The sequence below is a fragment of the Podarcis liolepis genome (genome assembly GCF_965112155.1).
Source record: "Podarcis liolepis genome assembly, chromosome: 17".
NCBI classification, from domain to species: Eukaryota; Metazoa; Chordata; class Lepidosauria; order Squamata; family Lacertidae; genus Podarcis; species Podarcis liolepis.
Genome location: NC_139571.1, coordinates 5,499,105 through 5,515,428, shown reverse-complemented (window position 1 = coordinate 5,515,428; position 16,324 = coordinate 5,499,105). Strand labels below are relative to the sequence as shown.

The 16,324-nt window shown below is 47.0% G+C and overlaps 1 protein-coding gene across 9 annotated transcripts; it reads left to right on the top strand.

Moving 5' to 3' along the window:
* The first annotated feature begins 544 nt into the window (after positions 1–544).
* On the top strand, positions 545–15,679 carry CDK20 (cyclin dependent kinase 20). 9 transcript variants are annotated; one of them, XM_083483147.1, is made up of 9 exons: positions 545–575; positions 3,027–3,109; positions 3,213–3,326; positions 8,934–9,122; positions 9,295–9,416; positions 9,700–9,762; positions 10,585–10,708; positions 10,846–11,001; positions 15,031–15,679. In XM_083483147.1, the coding sequence occupies exons 2-9, from the start codon at positions 3,035–3,037 to the stop codon at positions 15,217–15,219; spliced, it is 1,032 nt and encodes a 343-aa protein (XP_083339273.1). In that variant the 5' UTR covers positions 545–575; positions 3,027–3,034; the 3' UTR covers positions 15,220–15,679. The 9 variants fall into 9 exon arrangements, with proteins under 9 accessions (XP_083339273.1, XP_083339271.1, XP_083339269.1 ...); XM_083483145.1 differs by lacking the exon at positions 545–575 and adding an exon at positions 862–947; XM_083483143.1 differs by lacking the exon at positions 545–575 and adding an exon at positions 870–947 and having other exon boundaries at positions 2,969–3,109.
* The last annotated feature ends 645 nt before the right edge of the window (positions 15,680–16,324 follow it).

Sequence of the window (16,324 nt, the reverse complement as noted above, 5' to 3'; positions counted from 1 at the left end):
AAAAATTTGGAGGTCCCGAATCTCAGGGAGGTTAGATTGGTCTCCACTAGGGCAGGGCCTTTTCAGTACCGGCCCCGACTTGGTGAAACGCTCTGTCACAAGAGACTAGGGCCCTGCAGGACTTGATATCTTTCCACAGGGCGTGCAAGACGGAGCTGTTCCGCCTGGCCTTTGGTTTGGACTCAGTCTGACCTTTATGTTTCCCTCCTCTTATGGTTTTGATCTATGGGCTACTTTTAAAATGAGGCTGCATTTTAAATTGCATTTTAACCTGTATTTTAAATTGGGGTTTTTTAAATTTTATTCCCCCCCCCCATTATGTTTTTATTGTAATTTTACTGGTGCTCAGCCACCCTGAGCCTGGCTCTGGCCAGGGAGGGTGGGGTATAAATAAATTATTATTATTATTATTATGCTGGCAGCATTAAGATAAATTCAAAATTGTAAATGAGTTTTGATGAATGTAATAATGGAAAACCGACTGGTACGGTTTTTGTAAAATATGCAGGGATATAAGAGATATGCAAAATGAACCATGGAAGGAGAAGAAAGGAAGCCGTTGATATCTTGAGTAGGTAAAATGTTGATCTGAAATTGCAAAACGGAAAATATAATAAAAATCGTATTTTTAAAAAAGCAAAGGGGGGGGGCACCCGGAAAAAATGGGTGGGTGGGTGGTGTGACGATGCCCGTCCAGATTTCTATTCCGCCCCCACCTCTATAAAAGGTGGGGGGATGTGAGACTATATATTTCCACTAGCTTCGCTCCGCAGAGGGAGGAGGAGGTTGCCGGCTGCAACGGAGAACCTGAGCTGTCGTTTGGGAACCACCGGAACTGCGCCCCAGAGGCTGAAGGGGAAAGGAGAGGTGCATGATGGGAAAGGAGGAAGAGGTGATGATGCTTGCAGTGGGTCCTTGGCGGGGATGCTGTACCTGTGCCTCTACCTGTGGGTATCCCAGCTGAGCTCCCCCAGGCGCAGATTCCTGATCTTTGCAGGGAGCCAAGCTGGGGGTGGGGCTGGGGGTGGGTGGGGGGGGTGGCTGGTTGGGGTCTGTGCCTGGGGGTCCCCCAGATTCAGCCCGGTGCTGAGTGCGAATCCTCCAGGGCATGAAGCGACCCCCTCCCTCCAGGTGTGTTCCTGCAAGCAGGGCTGGCCCCTACCCAGGACAGGAAATATCTCTGCAAATGTTGGCTCCCATCCCATGCAGGGATAAGGGCTTGCCTTGTGGGGTTAGTTCTGGAGATGTGGGATTGAAGCGGAGGGGGGCTTTTCCGTTGAGAGAAGAGGGGGTGAATCCAGCAGGAGGGGTGTGGTAAAGGTAAAGGGACCCCTAACATTAGGTGCAGTCATGACTGACTCTGGGGTTGCGGCGCTCATCTCGCTTTATTGGCCGAGGGAGCCAGCGTACAGCTTCCGGGTCATGTGGCCAGCATGACTAAGCCGCTTCTGGCGAACCAGAGCAGCGCTCGGAAACACCGTTTACCTTCCCACCGGAGTGGTACCTATTTATCTACTTGCACTTTGACGTGCTTTCGAACTGCTAGGTTGGCAGGAGCAGGGACCGAGCAAGAGGAGCTCACCCCGTTGCGGGAATTCGAACCGCCGACCTTCTGATTGGCAAGTCCTAGGCTCTGTGGTTTAACCCACAGCGCCACCCGCGTCCTGTAAAACCATGGCCAGGGTCAGGGCCGGATTTAGGTTTGATGAGGCCCTAAGCTGCTGAAGGTAATGAGGGCCCTTTAGAGGTTCAGCTGTCCTTTGTCAACAACAAATTGTCACTGTTTTTTGTGTTGAATATCTGCTATATGGTAATTTATGGATCTCTTAAGGGTGTTGGGTGTAGCTCTGCAAAGAGAAACTTCCATTCCCTGGGGTTTTTTTCTGGAAAGTCTGCCCTTAACATTTTTGGCTTCCTGCAAATAGAATTGTAATTTTGTGAAGTGTTTCCAATTTCTTTTTTGCATGCCTTCATACAACTTCAGTACTTTTGCTGGAGACCTGTGGAAGTAAATTAAATTTGACATATTTATAGATATCTGCACTCGTGTGACAATCTGGAACCAGATTAAATTTATTGTGTAGGCATACCTATAGAAATCTGTAGCCCTGCAACGATCTGGTATTGGATTAAATGTATAGTATAGGATTAAATGCAGGGACACGGGTGGCGCTGTGGGTAAAGCCTCAGTGCCTAGAGCTTGCCGATCGCATGGTCGGCGGTTCGAATCCCCGCGGCAGGGTGAGCTCCCGTCTTTCGGTCCCAGCTCCTGCCCACCTAGCAGTTCGAAAGCACCCTTAAGTGCAAGTAGATAAATAGGTACTGCTTTATAGCGGGAAGGTAAACGGCGTTTCCGTGTGCTGCGCTGGTGCCGGCTCGCCAGAGCAGCTTCGTCACGCTGGCCACGTGACCCGGAAGTGTCTCCGGACAGCGCTGGCCCCCGGCCTCTTAAGTGAGATGGGCGCACAACCCTAGAGTTGGACACGACTGGCCCGTACGGGCAGGGGTACCTTTATCTTTATAGGATTAAATGTATGTATAGACACAGCTTTAGCTGAGACTGAGACATACCACTGAGTATGCATTAACAACAACAACAATAATAAAATTTTATTTATACCCCGCCCTTCCCAGTTCAGAAAACCAGGCTCAGGGCAGCTAACAACAAATTTAAAACAATTGTTGCAACAAAAAACAGCATAAAATAAAGTATAAAACATGAATAACAATAAAATCAGAATTCAAAAATCAATTTAGGGGGGAATCCATCCAACAAACATTAGATGATCACCGGGGCCAGCTGGCTGAATTACTCCTATTTGGGCCAACAAGGAGACCAGGGGAGAATTAGCTGTGGGATCCCAGAGCAGGTAATCTTCATAAAAAGGGGAGAGGGAGGGAAGGAAGAGGAATCAAAGATCAGGCTAAGTTCAAATTGAAAGCCAGGCGGAATAGCTCTGTCTTACAGGCCCTGCGGAAGGAAGTCAAATCCTGCATTGTGACTGAATTCCCTTTCCTACAAATAGAGGCCACCATGGACCAATATAGCATCCTAGGCCGCATTGGAGAAGGAGCCCATGGGATCGTTTTCAAAGCCAAGAACATAGAAGTAAGTGGGGTCTCACCTTTCACCAGGGATTGACTTCTCAGGCTCTGGGAGAAGAATGAGTCAAGCAGGGGAGTAGAGAGCTTTTGGGTTTCTTTCACTGCAGACAGGTGAGACTGTTGCCCTGAAGAAGGTGGCTCTCCGCAAGTTAGAGGATGGGATCCCCAATCAAGCACTTCGGGAGATCAAAGCCCTGCAGGAGATTGAGGAAAATCAACACGTGAGTAGCCGGTTTGAATTTCTTTTGTGTGTGTTTACCTCAGTTTACCTTAGGCTGAGAAGAAGGGAGGATGTGGTTTGGGTTACGATAGCCTTAGAAATAAATTGTGTTAGTTGGCCAAAGCTGCTAGTTTCTTAAGCCGTGGATCTGGAACTCCATGCTACTGCAGTAGGATGCAAATGAAATTGTGTTAACTGGACAAATCTGCTTTCGTTTGCCAGTTGTTGTTTTTTTTTAAAAAAATTTGCTTGTTTGCATTTTAAAATATTTGTCCCACTGTATGAGATTTTGTCTAGGCCCGGAAAAAGAACAGTGATAAGAATTGTTTCATAAATATGGGAGACAGAGGATGGTGTGTGCTCACCAGAAGTGATTGATGGTTATGATGAGGGAATCTTGTAAATCAGTGGAAAGTTCATCCAGGCCCTCTTTGTGTCAAGGCTTTTTTTTTTTTTTTGTAAGCATGAGAGCTTTTTTTTTGTAAGCATGAGAGCTCCACTTCTTGGAGTGGGGTGGGGGGGAGAAGAAAAATACACACTGAAATGCAAATTACAGTGTTGCCTCGCAAGACGAAATTAATTCGTTCTGCAAGTTTTTTATTCTTGTGAGTTTTTCGTCTTGCGAAGCACGGTTTCCCATAGGAATGCATTGAAAATCAATCAATGCGTTCCTATGGAGACCGTCTGGGGACAGAGGGGAAGCGCCACGGGCCTTCCCCTCTGTCCCCGGACCTGTTTTAAAGCAAGGGAAGGGGCAGCAGGGAGAATCGCTTCTCTCCGTTGCCGCCCCTTGGTTCAAAAGGGGTCCGGGGTGCGGGGGCAAGCTTCGTTTTGCGAAGCAAGCCCATAGGGAAATTCGTCTTGCGAAGCAACTCGAAAACGAAAAAACCTTTCGTCTTGCGAGTTTTTCGTCTCGCGAGGCATTCGTCTTGCGGGGCACCACTGTATCCAGTTCCACATTAGAGGACGTGCTCTGTAGCATAACAATGTGGCAGGTTTATTGTTCAAAGCATACGAAACAAGGTGCTCATGTATTTCTAGCTGTGAGATGTGGTTGAAGAAGAAGAGTTTGGATTTGATATCCCGCTTTATCACTACCCTAAGGAGTCTAAAAGTGGATAACATTCTCCTTTCCCTTCCTCCCCCACAACAAACACTCTGTGAGGTGAGTGAGGCGGAGAGACTTCAGAGAAGTGTGACTGGCGCAAGGTCACCCAGCAGCTGCGTGTGGAGGAGCGGGGAATCGAACCCAGTTCACCAGATTACGAGACTACCGCTCTTAACCACTACACCACACTGGCTTTCCCTTTTGACATTACTATTTCTCTCTCATGGGTTGCGGCAGAGACTGTGCTGAGTGAGGTGCAGCTGTCCTGTCAGGGATATGGGTTATCAGTGTTAGGATCAAACACCAGACTGTCACATTGTTCTGGTCCAAGTGGAAGAGGGAACCAGGTCAGCTAGTATTGACTCAGCAGTAGGGATATACAGTGAGGGGGAAAAGTATTTGATGCCCTGCTAAATTTGCCTGTTTTCCTTCTGACGAAGAAATGGCCAGTCCATTATAATGCACATCAATCTCTGACTTTTGTCTTCTGGATTTCTGGGGGTTTTCCTGTTGTTATTCTGTCTCTCACAGCTACAGTAAACCTACCATTAAAATTATGGACTGGTCATTTCTTCATCAGAGGGCAAACAGGCAAATTTAGCGGGGGATCAAATACTTTCCCCCCTCATTGTAGTTAGGATCTGTGAATACCTTAACAACTGTAATTGTGAAATACAAACCACCAAATAAAGAATCGCTCATAGTTTTTGCCAAAAACATAGAAAATGCTGATTGCTGGGGAATTGGGATTGGGGAATTGACCTGGTCAGGAGCAGAGATTCCCTGATGGTAGCGTAGCTCATTGTTTTCAGTCTAATGTTCCCTTGCACACATGGAGCTCTGTATGAGTTCTCCATGCATGCACTGGAGACCTTAGTTTGGTATTTGCGTATCCCTACTCTCCTTTTTACAAGCCCTTTCTAGTTCCAAATTCAGCAAAGAAGGAAAAGGGGCTTGCAAAACCCAAGCTGTGCAAAAAGCATTTAAATTAAGCTGTGTTTGGCCAAACTAATTGCAGATACAGAATTTCGGCATTTGTTTGGGGGAACAATGACCGCATTATAGAATCATAGAATCATAGAGTTGGAAGAGACCACAAGGGCCATCGAGTCCAACCCCCTGCCAAGCAGGAAACACCATCAGAGCACTCCTGACATATGGATGTCAAGCCTCTGCTTAATGACCTCCAAAGAAGGAGACTCCACCACACTCCTTGGCAGCAAATTCCACCGTCGAACAGCTCTTACTGTCAGGAAGTTCTTCCTAATGTTTAGGTGGAATCTTCTTTCTTGTAGTTTGGATCCATTGCTCCGTGTCCGCTTCTCTGGAGCAGCAGAAAACAACCTTTCTCCCTCCTCTATGTGACATCCTTTTATATATTTGAACATGGCTATCATATCACCCCTTAACCTCCTCTTCTCCAGGCTAAACATGCCAGGCTCCCTTAGCCGTTCCTCATAGGCATCGTTTCCAGGCCTTTGACCATTTTGGTTTCCCTCCTCTGGACACGTTCCAGTTTGTCAGTGTCCTTCTTGAACTGTGGTGCCCAGAACTGGACACAGTACTCCAGGTGAGGTCTGACCAGAGCAGAATACAGTGGCACTATTACTTCCCTTGATCTAGATCAGGGGTCTGCAACCTTTAAGACAAAAAGAGCCACTTGGACCCGTTTCCGAAGGGAAAAAAAACGGGAGCCGCAAAACTCGTCATTATAAAAATAACTTTTTTGTCACTTTTTTATTATTTCTTTGTTTGACCCCTCAGAATTACTGCTCCTCATAGAAATAATCGTTAGATTAACAAGTTACCTTTTTGTGTGTGTGTGTTCTTCACTCCCCTTCAAAACAGTGACCAGCGTACATGCCCCCTTTCAATGCAGTGACCAGCGGTACATGCCCCTTACAATGTAGCGGGCGGGCGGGTGGGAAGGTGACATCGGGACGGTGCGTGACTAACGCACGCACCGCCCCCATGCGACGTCACAGCCAGTACAGCGCCCGCCACAGTGGGGAGTGTCAGGGCGCACAATGTGCCTCCTCCCCTTGCTAGTATCTGCCCCGGAGCCGCGGCAAAGGAGTAAAAGAGCCACATGCGGCTCCGGAGCCGCGGGTTGCAGACCCCTGATCTAGATGCTATACTCCTATTGATGCAGCCCAGAATTGCATTGGCTTTTTTAGCTGCCGCATCACACTGTTGGCTCATGTCAAGTTTGTGGTCAACCAAGACTCCTAGATCCTTTTTGCATGTACTGCTCTCAAGCCAGGTGTCACCCATCTTGTATTTGTGCCTCTCATTTTTTTTGCCCAAGTGCAATACTTTACATTTCTCCCTGTTAAAATTCATCTTGTTTGTTTTGGCCCAGTTCTCTAATCTGTCAAGGTCGTTTTGAAGTGTGATCCTGTCCTAAAGCTCCAGAGACCCTGGAAGTGAGTGGTCTCACCATATTAACATTCTTTCAAGAGCTCAGGTGTGCTTTGTATACGTTACCTTTCTGTAACCCTTGAAGCAAACTTTTAAGGTAGGTCAATGCAATTACAGTGGTACCTCGGGTTACATACGCTTCAGGTTAAATACGCTTCAGGTTACAGACTCCGCTAACCCAGAAATATTACCTCGGGTTAAGAACTTTGCTTCAGGATGAGAACAAGAAATCGTGCTCCGGCGGTGCGGCGACAGCAGTAGGCCCCTTTAGCTAAAGTGGTGCTTCAGGTTAAGAACAGTTTCAGCGTAAGAACAGACCTCCGGAACGAATTAAGTACATAACCAGAGGTACCACTGTATTGTCTCCAGTGTGGTGAAGTTGTTAGCAGGTTGGACTAGGACATGAGAAACGGGGTTCAAAATCAAAATCAAAATGTTTATTCGGCTTTACGCCCATCATAAAGCACAACACACAAAACAAATCAAATAAAACAGCGGTCTCGTACAAGCCGCAAGTAATATAACACAATTCACAGCTCACAAGGACAAATATTGGCAATTCAAAAGAAAAAATTAAGATTAAGATTAAAAATTTAGACACTCCGCTAAAATCAATATCTGATGTCATTATCGAAAATTCTTATAACTATCAATAATCAGCTAACATTCCATTCCGTCTCTTGTACGAGAGGATGGCTGTTAGGAATTTAGCAACCTGTAGGGTAATATAAGGATCCACATCTTGAAGAACCCAGGCAAGCTGCAGGTCTACTGGTTTGTCAGCCATAGGCTGGATTATGGAGTTAAGTATACTAGCACGAGCTGAACTGTACATAGGGCAGATAAACATAACATGATGTAGGGATTCAGATGTTTTCATTTCACAGGCACACATTGTAGGGACTTGGCCCTTGGTGAATCTATGTCTCAGCACGTTTGTTGGAAAAACATTGAACCTAGCTCCAATGAAGGCATATCGGTGAGATGCGGCCATAAGCGATGTTAAGTAGGGCGGAGCACAGTAGATAGGGGTTATGCCGAGATTTAATGGCGAGCATGCTCCACCACCAGCTAAGAAATTTTGGTATAGCTCCGCATCATCCAGGGAAACGGGGGTTTGTATCCTCAATCATCCATAAAGCTCACCGGGTTGCCTTGGGCCAGTCACTGCCTCTCAGGGTTGTTGTGGAGATTAAATGAGGGGGAATAACTTTGCCTGCCTCATTGGAGAAATAGGTGGGGTATAAATGCAATCAATAAATAAATATTGGAGAAGGGAGGTAGGGCTGATGCTGAAGCAAAGATGTGCCTAAAGCCATTTCATTGGTTTATGGCTGAGGTGGGATTTGAGGGGCAAGGGCTGCGACACAGTTGTAGGCGATCTGCTGTGCATGCAGAAGATCCCAGATTCGACCCCCATCCGCATCTCCAGAAACATAGCTGTCAACGTTTTCCTTTTTTTAAGGGAAATTCTCTTATTCCAAATAGGATTCCTCACAAGAAAAGGGAAAAGTTGACAGCTATGTCCAGAAAAGGCTGGGAAAGTTTGCTGCCCAAAACTTGGAGTTCCGCTCCTGTGTTCCTGTGAGGACTTCCTGATTTCTGTCTCAGCCTTTCTTTCTTTCTGTTTTTAACTATCTTTTTATTTGATTTTTTTAAAAAAGAAGAAAGAAAAATAAAATAAACATACACCAAAAAACAGTATAAAATCCAAATATTGAGATTATTCTGAATCTCCTGACTTCCCTCCATCCCTTCCATGGAACCTTTTGATTCTGTTTTCAATTGCTTATCAATACTTCTCCAATTTTTCATCTTCCTAGTTTATCTATACATTCTGCTACATTACAGGTGTATTTAAAATCCTGCTAATGTTTTGACCTGTTTACAATGATTTTGTATATGCATTAGAAACATTTCCCATTCTTTTTAAAATTTCTTCTTGATTCCTGAGCTTCCCAGTTAATTGTGCCATTTCGGCATAGTCCCATCAACTTGATTTCCCATTCTAGTCTCTCGGCCTTTTGGCCACTACACGTTGAAGAGTCGGAAGGCAACTCCTTCTCTCCCTCTCCCCAGGTGGTGAAGCTGAAGGATTTCTTCCCCCACGGCACAGGCTTTGTGCTCGTCTTCGAATACATGCTGTCCGACTTGTCGGAGGTCATCCGCAACTCCGAGCAACCGCTCACCGAGGCCCAAGTCAAAGGCTACATGCTGATGCTGCTCAAAGGGGTGGACTTCTGCCACGCCAACTCCATCATGCACCGGGTGAGGCCTGCTGTGGCTCCCAGATTGCTTTCTTCTCCCCAGGATCCCATCTCCCCTTTTCTCACCTGTTTGCGCTGTACTTCCAACTCTATGATTCTATGATTCCTCTTCACCCCTCGGCTCTCCCATTAAAAACTGCAGGTATTTCCGAACCCCTCCCTGTCCTTTTCAGGATCTGAAACCGGCCAATTTGCTGATCAGCTCCACGGGTCAGCTGAAAATTGCTGATTTTGGCCTGGCCAGGGTGTTCACCAGCAATGGAGAGAGACTGTATAGCCACCAAGTGGCCACCAGGTGAGTCGGAATGGGCAGGGGGTGTGGGCTGAGCATAAAGCCAGGGAAGGGAGAGCCAACCCCTTGCTCCTGCTGGAACGACCACAACAAGAAACAGCTCTCCTTCCATGGCGCTTGCAGTCTGGCTTAGCATTGAGAACGCTGTGGAGTCTGATGGCTGCCAGGAACTGTCTCTCAAGATTAGTGAGAAGTGTTGAGCCTGGTGGCTGGAGCTGGGAAGCACTAGAGGCGAATGCGTTTTGGTATCCTCAAAGATGTGACTCGCCTAACCTTTCTGTATTAGGTGGTACCGGGCTCCCGAACTCCTGTACGGTGCTCGGAAATATGACGAAGGTGTGGATCTCTGGTGAGTATATTTGCCCTGTCTTTTGCTACAAAGCAGGGATGGAGAAACTGTGGCCAGCTCCGAGGGCCTTCTGGCGGTTCCCTCACTGTGAAGTTACCGGGAACCAGGCAGAGGGCCTTCTTGGTAGTGGTGCCCGCCTTGTGGAATGCCCTCCCATCAGATGTCAAGGAAATAAACAACTATCTGACTTTTAGAAGACATCTGAAGGCAGCCCTGTTTAGGGAAGTTTTTAATGTTTCATGTTTTATTGTATTTTTAATATTTTGTTGGGAGCCGCCCAGAGTGGCTGGGGAAACCCAGCCAGACGGGTGGGGTATAAATAAAACATTCTTATTATTAAAATTAAAACTTATATTGGAGCCCAAGATGAGCCTCAGGGCAATGATATACTACAGAGATCAACTGGTTTAGCCATCATGCACAAGGAATCTTGTCAACTGTGGCTTTGTGAGCATGAGGAACACATTTAATACTTGTTTATGTACTGCTTAGTGCCCAAATAGGCTTCTAAGGAGTTTACAAAATAAAAAAGGCAGGTTGCATAAACCTTTCATAGGATTTGCTTGGGGTGTCTCTGTGTGTGGAAGACATATACACTATAAAACGAAGCCAGTTTGGTGCCTATTTAACTATCAAGCCTCTCATCTAGAAATCCAAAATTTCTTCACATCCTTGCAGCAGTACAAAACTGTCCAGTTCCACACCAGTTTGAATATGCAGTGCAGAACCCAAAACAAGGATGTGGTTGGTTTCTGATCCTTGTGCAGTTCACCTCTCTTTTGACCCTGCTTCGGCTGCCCACCCTCTCTCTCGTTTGACCAGGGCTGTGGGATGCATCTTTGCCGAACTTCTCAACAACTCCCCACTTTTCCCCGGAGAAAACGATATTGAGCAGCTGTGCTGTGTCCTCCGAGTCCTTGGGACCCCCAACCAGAAGATCTGGCCGGTGGGTTTGGTAGTTAGGGTATTGCCCACAGGGGTTGTGGGTCAGCGTCCCGTGCTTTTGTCTCTGGGAGGAATGGGGGCAGTTTAAAAACAGAGAAGCTTGGGAGCTCACCTTTCCCAACTTCTGTTTGGGAGCAGGAGATCACAGAGTTGCCCGACTACAACAAGATTTCCTTCAAAGAGAAGCTGCCAATTCCTCTGGAGCAGGTGGTGCCTGATGCCTCCCCACAAGCCGTGCAGCTCCTGAAACAGTTTCTGGTCTATCCTTCCAAGCAGCGTGTTCAGGCAGCACAGGTAAGAGATGCAAGGAGGTTCCTAGCTGGCCTTTGCAGATACCAGAGCAGGGAACAGGGCGAGGAATTCTCTTGGGTTGTAGGAAGTGAGTACAGTCATACCTCGGGTTACAGCCGCTTCAGGCTGCATTTTTTCGGGCTGCGGACCGCTGAAACCCAGAAGTACCGGAACAGGTTACTTCCGGGTTTTGGCGGTTGTGCATGCGCAGAAGCGCTAAATTGTGCTTTGTGCATATGCAGAAGCGCCGAATCGCAACCCGTGCATGCGCAGACATGGGTTGCGAATGTTGCGGGTTGCGAATGTGCATCCTGCATGGATCACACGGAATTGGTGCTTGGAATAGTCCTGGCGTTGGGTTGTCCCTGCCCCGTGGTTCCTTCCTTTTGTCCCTTTGGGGAGCATGGGGAACTGGCAACTGGGGGAATTCTGTGCTCCAAGAGACCCCATTCCCCTCTAGAATGTGCTCTCCAGGTGTCCTGGAAGAGGCCTTCACCATGAATACATGCCTCTTTTAAATACAGTCATGCCTCATGTTACGTTTGCTTCAGGTTGAGCGTTTTCAGGTTGCATCCCGTGGCGACCTGGAAGTTACTTCCGGGTTTTTCCACTTGCGCATATGCGCAAAATGACACCATGCACATGTGCAGAAGTGGCAAATTGCTACCCGCGCATGCGCAGCCCTGGGTTGCGTTCTGCTCATGTTGTGAACGGGCCTCCGGAATGGATCCCGTTCGCAACCAGAGGTACCACTGTACATGCATTCTTTTCTGGGCCAGGGGAGAGGCATCTCACATCAACACATGCTTGGAACACTCAATGGAAAGGGCAGTTGTTGTGCTCCAAATTGCCACCAGAGGGCACCCCAGTCTGGGGCCTGGCTTTCCCACGTTCCCCAAGTGAGGGGGTGAGAGGACACCCAACTCACTGCTTGAATGTGGCTATTTATTTAGATGCATGAATGGCAATTAGTAATTGAAGTTCAGATAACGAAGAAATGTGTGTGGGGTGGGGTGGGGGGGTAATGGAGGGGAAGGGAAGAGACAGTCTAGGTTCCAGGGTCATTTCTACACAATACACTTAAAAGTCTTCCCCTTTGCACAGAGGTGTTTTTTAAAATGTATTTTTATTAAAGATTTTATTGATTTACAAAAGTATGTGCAATGTCTCTCTCTCTTGTATTTTTTTTTTTCATGTAACATTTTTACAAATCAGTTTCATTTGTTGAGACATTAGGGACAGGAAGAAAAGGGGATGCACAGAGATTTTCAACCTTTTTGAGTCCATGGCTCCTGTGACCAACTACATTCTTTCTGTGGCACCCCTGTGGGGCTCAGGAGCCCAGTTATGTCACCCCTTGCCTGCAGAGCTGGCAGCCTCTCACCCTTTTTCATTTTTTAAAATATATTTTTATTAATTTTTACATATCATTTCCAACAATTATATAACATATTTTCTTAACTTATACAATGTTTTGAACTTCCATCAACCACATCTGAAGATTTTTCAATCTTTATCACTTAAACTACGTTTCTTAATTTCCTTATTACTTTAAATTGTCCTGAACTAATAATTCTCTTCATAATCTTCTCTGCAATATTTTGCACAATCCTCCTTGCAAAACTTCTTGCAGTCCTGCTGCCTCTCACCCTTTTCCAAACACCCTCCTTTGTGGCGCGTTCCCTCAGCCTCCTCTCCCCTCTCCTTGGGAGTCCTCTGGGCAGCCACTGCTACCGTCCTTGGTCTCTGATCTGCCCTGCCCCAAAGAGAGGTGCCTTCTCACACTGCCCCTTAGGGGCCTGGGACCTGTCTGTCCATTCCCAACAGCAAGGGCTGGTGGACCGGCTGGCCGGGCTCCCTAGTCCGCTTGCTTCCTTACTCCAAGGCCACCTCAGCTCCTGGCAACCAGCCCCCCATGGCCAGCTCCAGAGGCATCATTCGCCTGGGGAGCTTGCAGCCAGGGCTGCTGCAACAAACAGCTGTGCAAGCCTTTGGGAGGCAGAGAAACAAGAGGACATCAGAGGAGAGAGGGAAGGAAAGAGGGACAGAGGCCAGGGTTGCCCACGGCACCCCAGACCATCATTCAAGGCAACCCGAGGGCCCACGGCACACTGGTTGAAAACCTCTGTCCTAGAGAATCCTGGAAATGGTAGCTTACCTCTCACTGAGCTCAAAATAAAAAAATTCCTTCCAGTAGCACCTTAAAGACCAACTAAGTTAGTTCTTGGTATGAGCTTTCGTGTGCATGCACACTTCTTCAGGTACACTGAAACAGAAGTTGCCAGATCCTTCTATATAGTGAGAAGGTGGGGAGGGGTATTACTCAGAAGGGTGGTGGGAATGGGAGATTGGCAGATAGCTGAGATGAGCCTGTTGACGACTCTTAACGACTGTAATAGGTCTTACAGGAAAAGGCAAGGGGTGAGAAGGTGAGAAATGGCTTAGTCATGTATAATGAGATAAGAATCCAATGTCTATTTCTGAAATTCCTTTGTAGTAAACAGCTACTTTGAGATCTTGTATAGAATGTCCTGGGAGATTGAAGTGTTCTCCTACTGGTTTCTCTGTTTTGTGATTCTTGATGTCGGTAGCTGTTTTACTACAAAGGAATTTCAGAATTAGACTGGAAAGAGAAGCTGCTGAATTGCAACTCATTACCAAACTTAAAACCATGGAGAGACCTGGTCTGAACAAAGACATTGGATTCTTATCTCATTATACATGACTAAGCCATTTCTCACCTTCTCACCCCTTGCCTTTTCCTGGAAGACCTATTGCAGTCGTTAAGAGTCGTTAAGAGTCGTCAACAGGCTCATCTCAGCTATCTGCCAATCTCCCATTCCCACCACCCTTCTGAGTAATACCCCTCCCCACCTTCTCACTATATAGAAGGATCTGGCAACTTCTGTTTCAGTGTATCTGAAGAAGTGTGCATGCACACGAAAGCTCATACCAAGAACTAACTTAGTTGGTCTTTAAGGTGCTACTGGAAGGAAAAAAATTTTATTTTGACTAACACGGCTACCTATCTGTAACTCTCACTGAGCTGCAAAAGGACAGTTCCCAGGATTCATTGAGGAAAGTCTATAAATGTGTGTTAAATGTGCTTTAAATGTATGGTATGGATGAGATCCCAGTTTGCATGCACAGGGCCTTCAGCCTCCATGCACAACTTGGTTTACCTCTGAATACCTTGTGTCAAAGCAAATGTGGAGAAACCCATCATCACCTTCAAGCCTGTGAGCTGGCAGAGACCTCTTTTTCCTGGCTGCTTCTGGGCTGCAGGCACACCAGACGCTTGAAGCACATGGCTCCCCCAAGGGATCATGGGAATTGTAGTTTATTAAGGGTGCTGGGAACCATAGCTCTTTGAAGGATAAACTACCACTCCTTAGATTCTTGGTGGAGGAGTTGCTTGGTGGGCTAGTTGGCCCTTCGCTTCATCCAGCCCAGCCATTTTGTACTTCCTTCTCCAGGCGCTGTTGCACCCCTGAATGAATGAATTTATTATTTCGGTCACAGACCAGTTCCAGCCCACATACAATATCAAGGAAGTCATAAAACACGATAGGGATACATTTGAATTTGCAATTAGGTTATAACAGGGACAATACAGTGGTACCTTGGGTTAAGTACTTAATTCGTTCCGGAGGTCCGTTCTTAACCTGAAACTGTTCTTAACCTGAAGCAACACTTTAGCTAATAGGGCCTCCTGCTGCTGCCGTGCCGCCAGAGCACGATTTCTGTTCTCATCCTGAAGCAAAGTTCTTAACCTGAAGCCCTATTTCTAGGTTAGCGGAGTCTGTAACCTGAAGCGTATGCAACCTGAAGTGTATGTAACCTGAGGTACCACTGTACAGATATAGCTACAGTTAAAAAATATACAAATTAAAACTTAGTCATTAACATATAACCTATAATTATCATTTAAAACCTTAATCATTACGCTAGCACAGCTTGTTCCCTAGGTTTTGTGGCACAGCCCTTGGCTTCATCCAGCCCAGCCATTCTGTGCTTCCTTTCCTTCTGCAGGCGCTGTTGCACCCCTATTTCTTCACTCCCCCGCTGCCGGCCCACCACCTGGAGCTGCCCATCCCTCAGCGCGGGGGCAAAAAAGCCCACCAGGGCCCCCAGCACCAGCGTGACTTCCATGTGGAGCAGCCTCTGGAGGAGTCGGTGGTGGACCTGGAGCTTGTGGCGCCTTACGTGGTTGACGTATGAAAAGAGGATCTCTTCGTTCTTCGTGGGGCAGTGGGATTTCTGCTGCCCCTCTCTTGGGTCAGGAGAGCTAGTTCATCTTAAGCAGGATTGAGCCGCTTCGTTGAACTGGCAGGAACGGGGTGGCAGAAGACAGAACTGGAGCAGGGGCAGCTGGCAGTGTGGACAAGGGAAACGTCTCTTGCCTGAAATCCCCCTTGATGCTGCCGTGAAAGAGACAGGAGCCCCGTTCAGGGCAGGAGTGGACCAATTCCTTATTCCTCTGGAGCAGAGTTGGAAACCTTGGGCACAAAGGGCTGCCAGACAAGTTGGCCTTGCCAGCCTCTTCTGCATAAAAACCACCACTTTGGACCTTTCCTTCCAGGACTTTGGGGTGCTTTTAGCTCCCTGCTTCTGTGGTGAAGCTCTTTTGTAGCAGCTCCGTAGCAACGTTTTGTAATTAAATGATTTGGTAAAACAGTGAGCCAAATTCCTGGTCTCTTTCTTGGATCAAAGACGGTGAACTTGCTTTGTTAAGGAATATGGTACCTGGTGGGTGTGGCTTGCTGGGCTTGCCATTAAAATATCCCAGTGGCTCTTTTGGGTATTTGCTCTGTTCAAAAGGCTTTTCAGTCCTGGCATGGTTTAGAATGTGACCTCGTGTGTAAACTCCGGAGCTGATGCAGAAACGATTGTTTTGTGGGGGCAGCTATAAGAGGGGAAGGGAACAAACCAAGAGGAATTGATGGGCAGATGGTCACCACTGTAGAAAAAGTAAGAATAGCCATTCTGATGCCACAACCATTACCTTTATGGCGTGAGAAAGAAATCTGAGTCATTAAATGATCTTAAGTAGGTACTCAGGTGTGAAGTGTCATCTCCCAAAATGATAGAAAACTCTTTGGTTTCCCAACATAAATCCTGGATTCTGTGTTCATTTTGATTAGATTTGCCACTCCACCCTCTTGGCAATATAGTTTTTCATTCCATCTTCCCCCACCTTGGCCTGGGTTCCTTCTTTCCTTTGAGTGGACCATCGAGAGCCAGTGTGGTGTAGTGGTTAAGAGCGGTGGACTCGTAATCTAGTGAACCAGGTTTGATTCCCCACTCCTCCACACGCAGCTGCTGG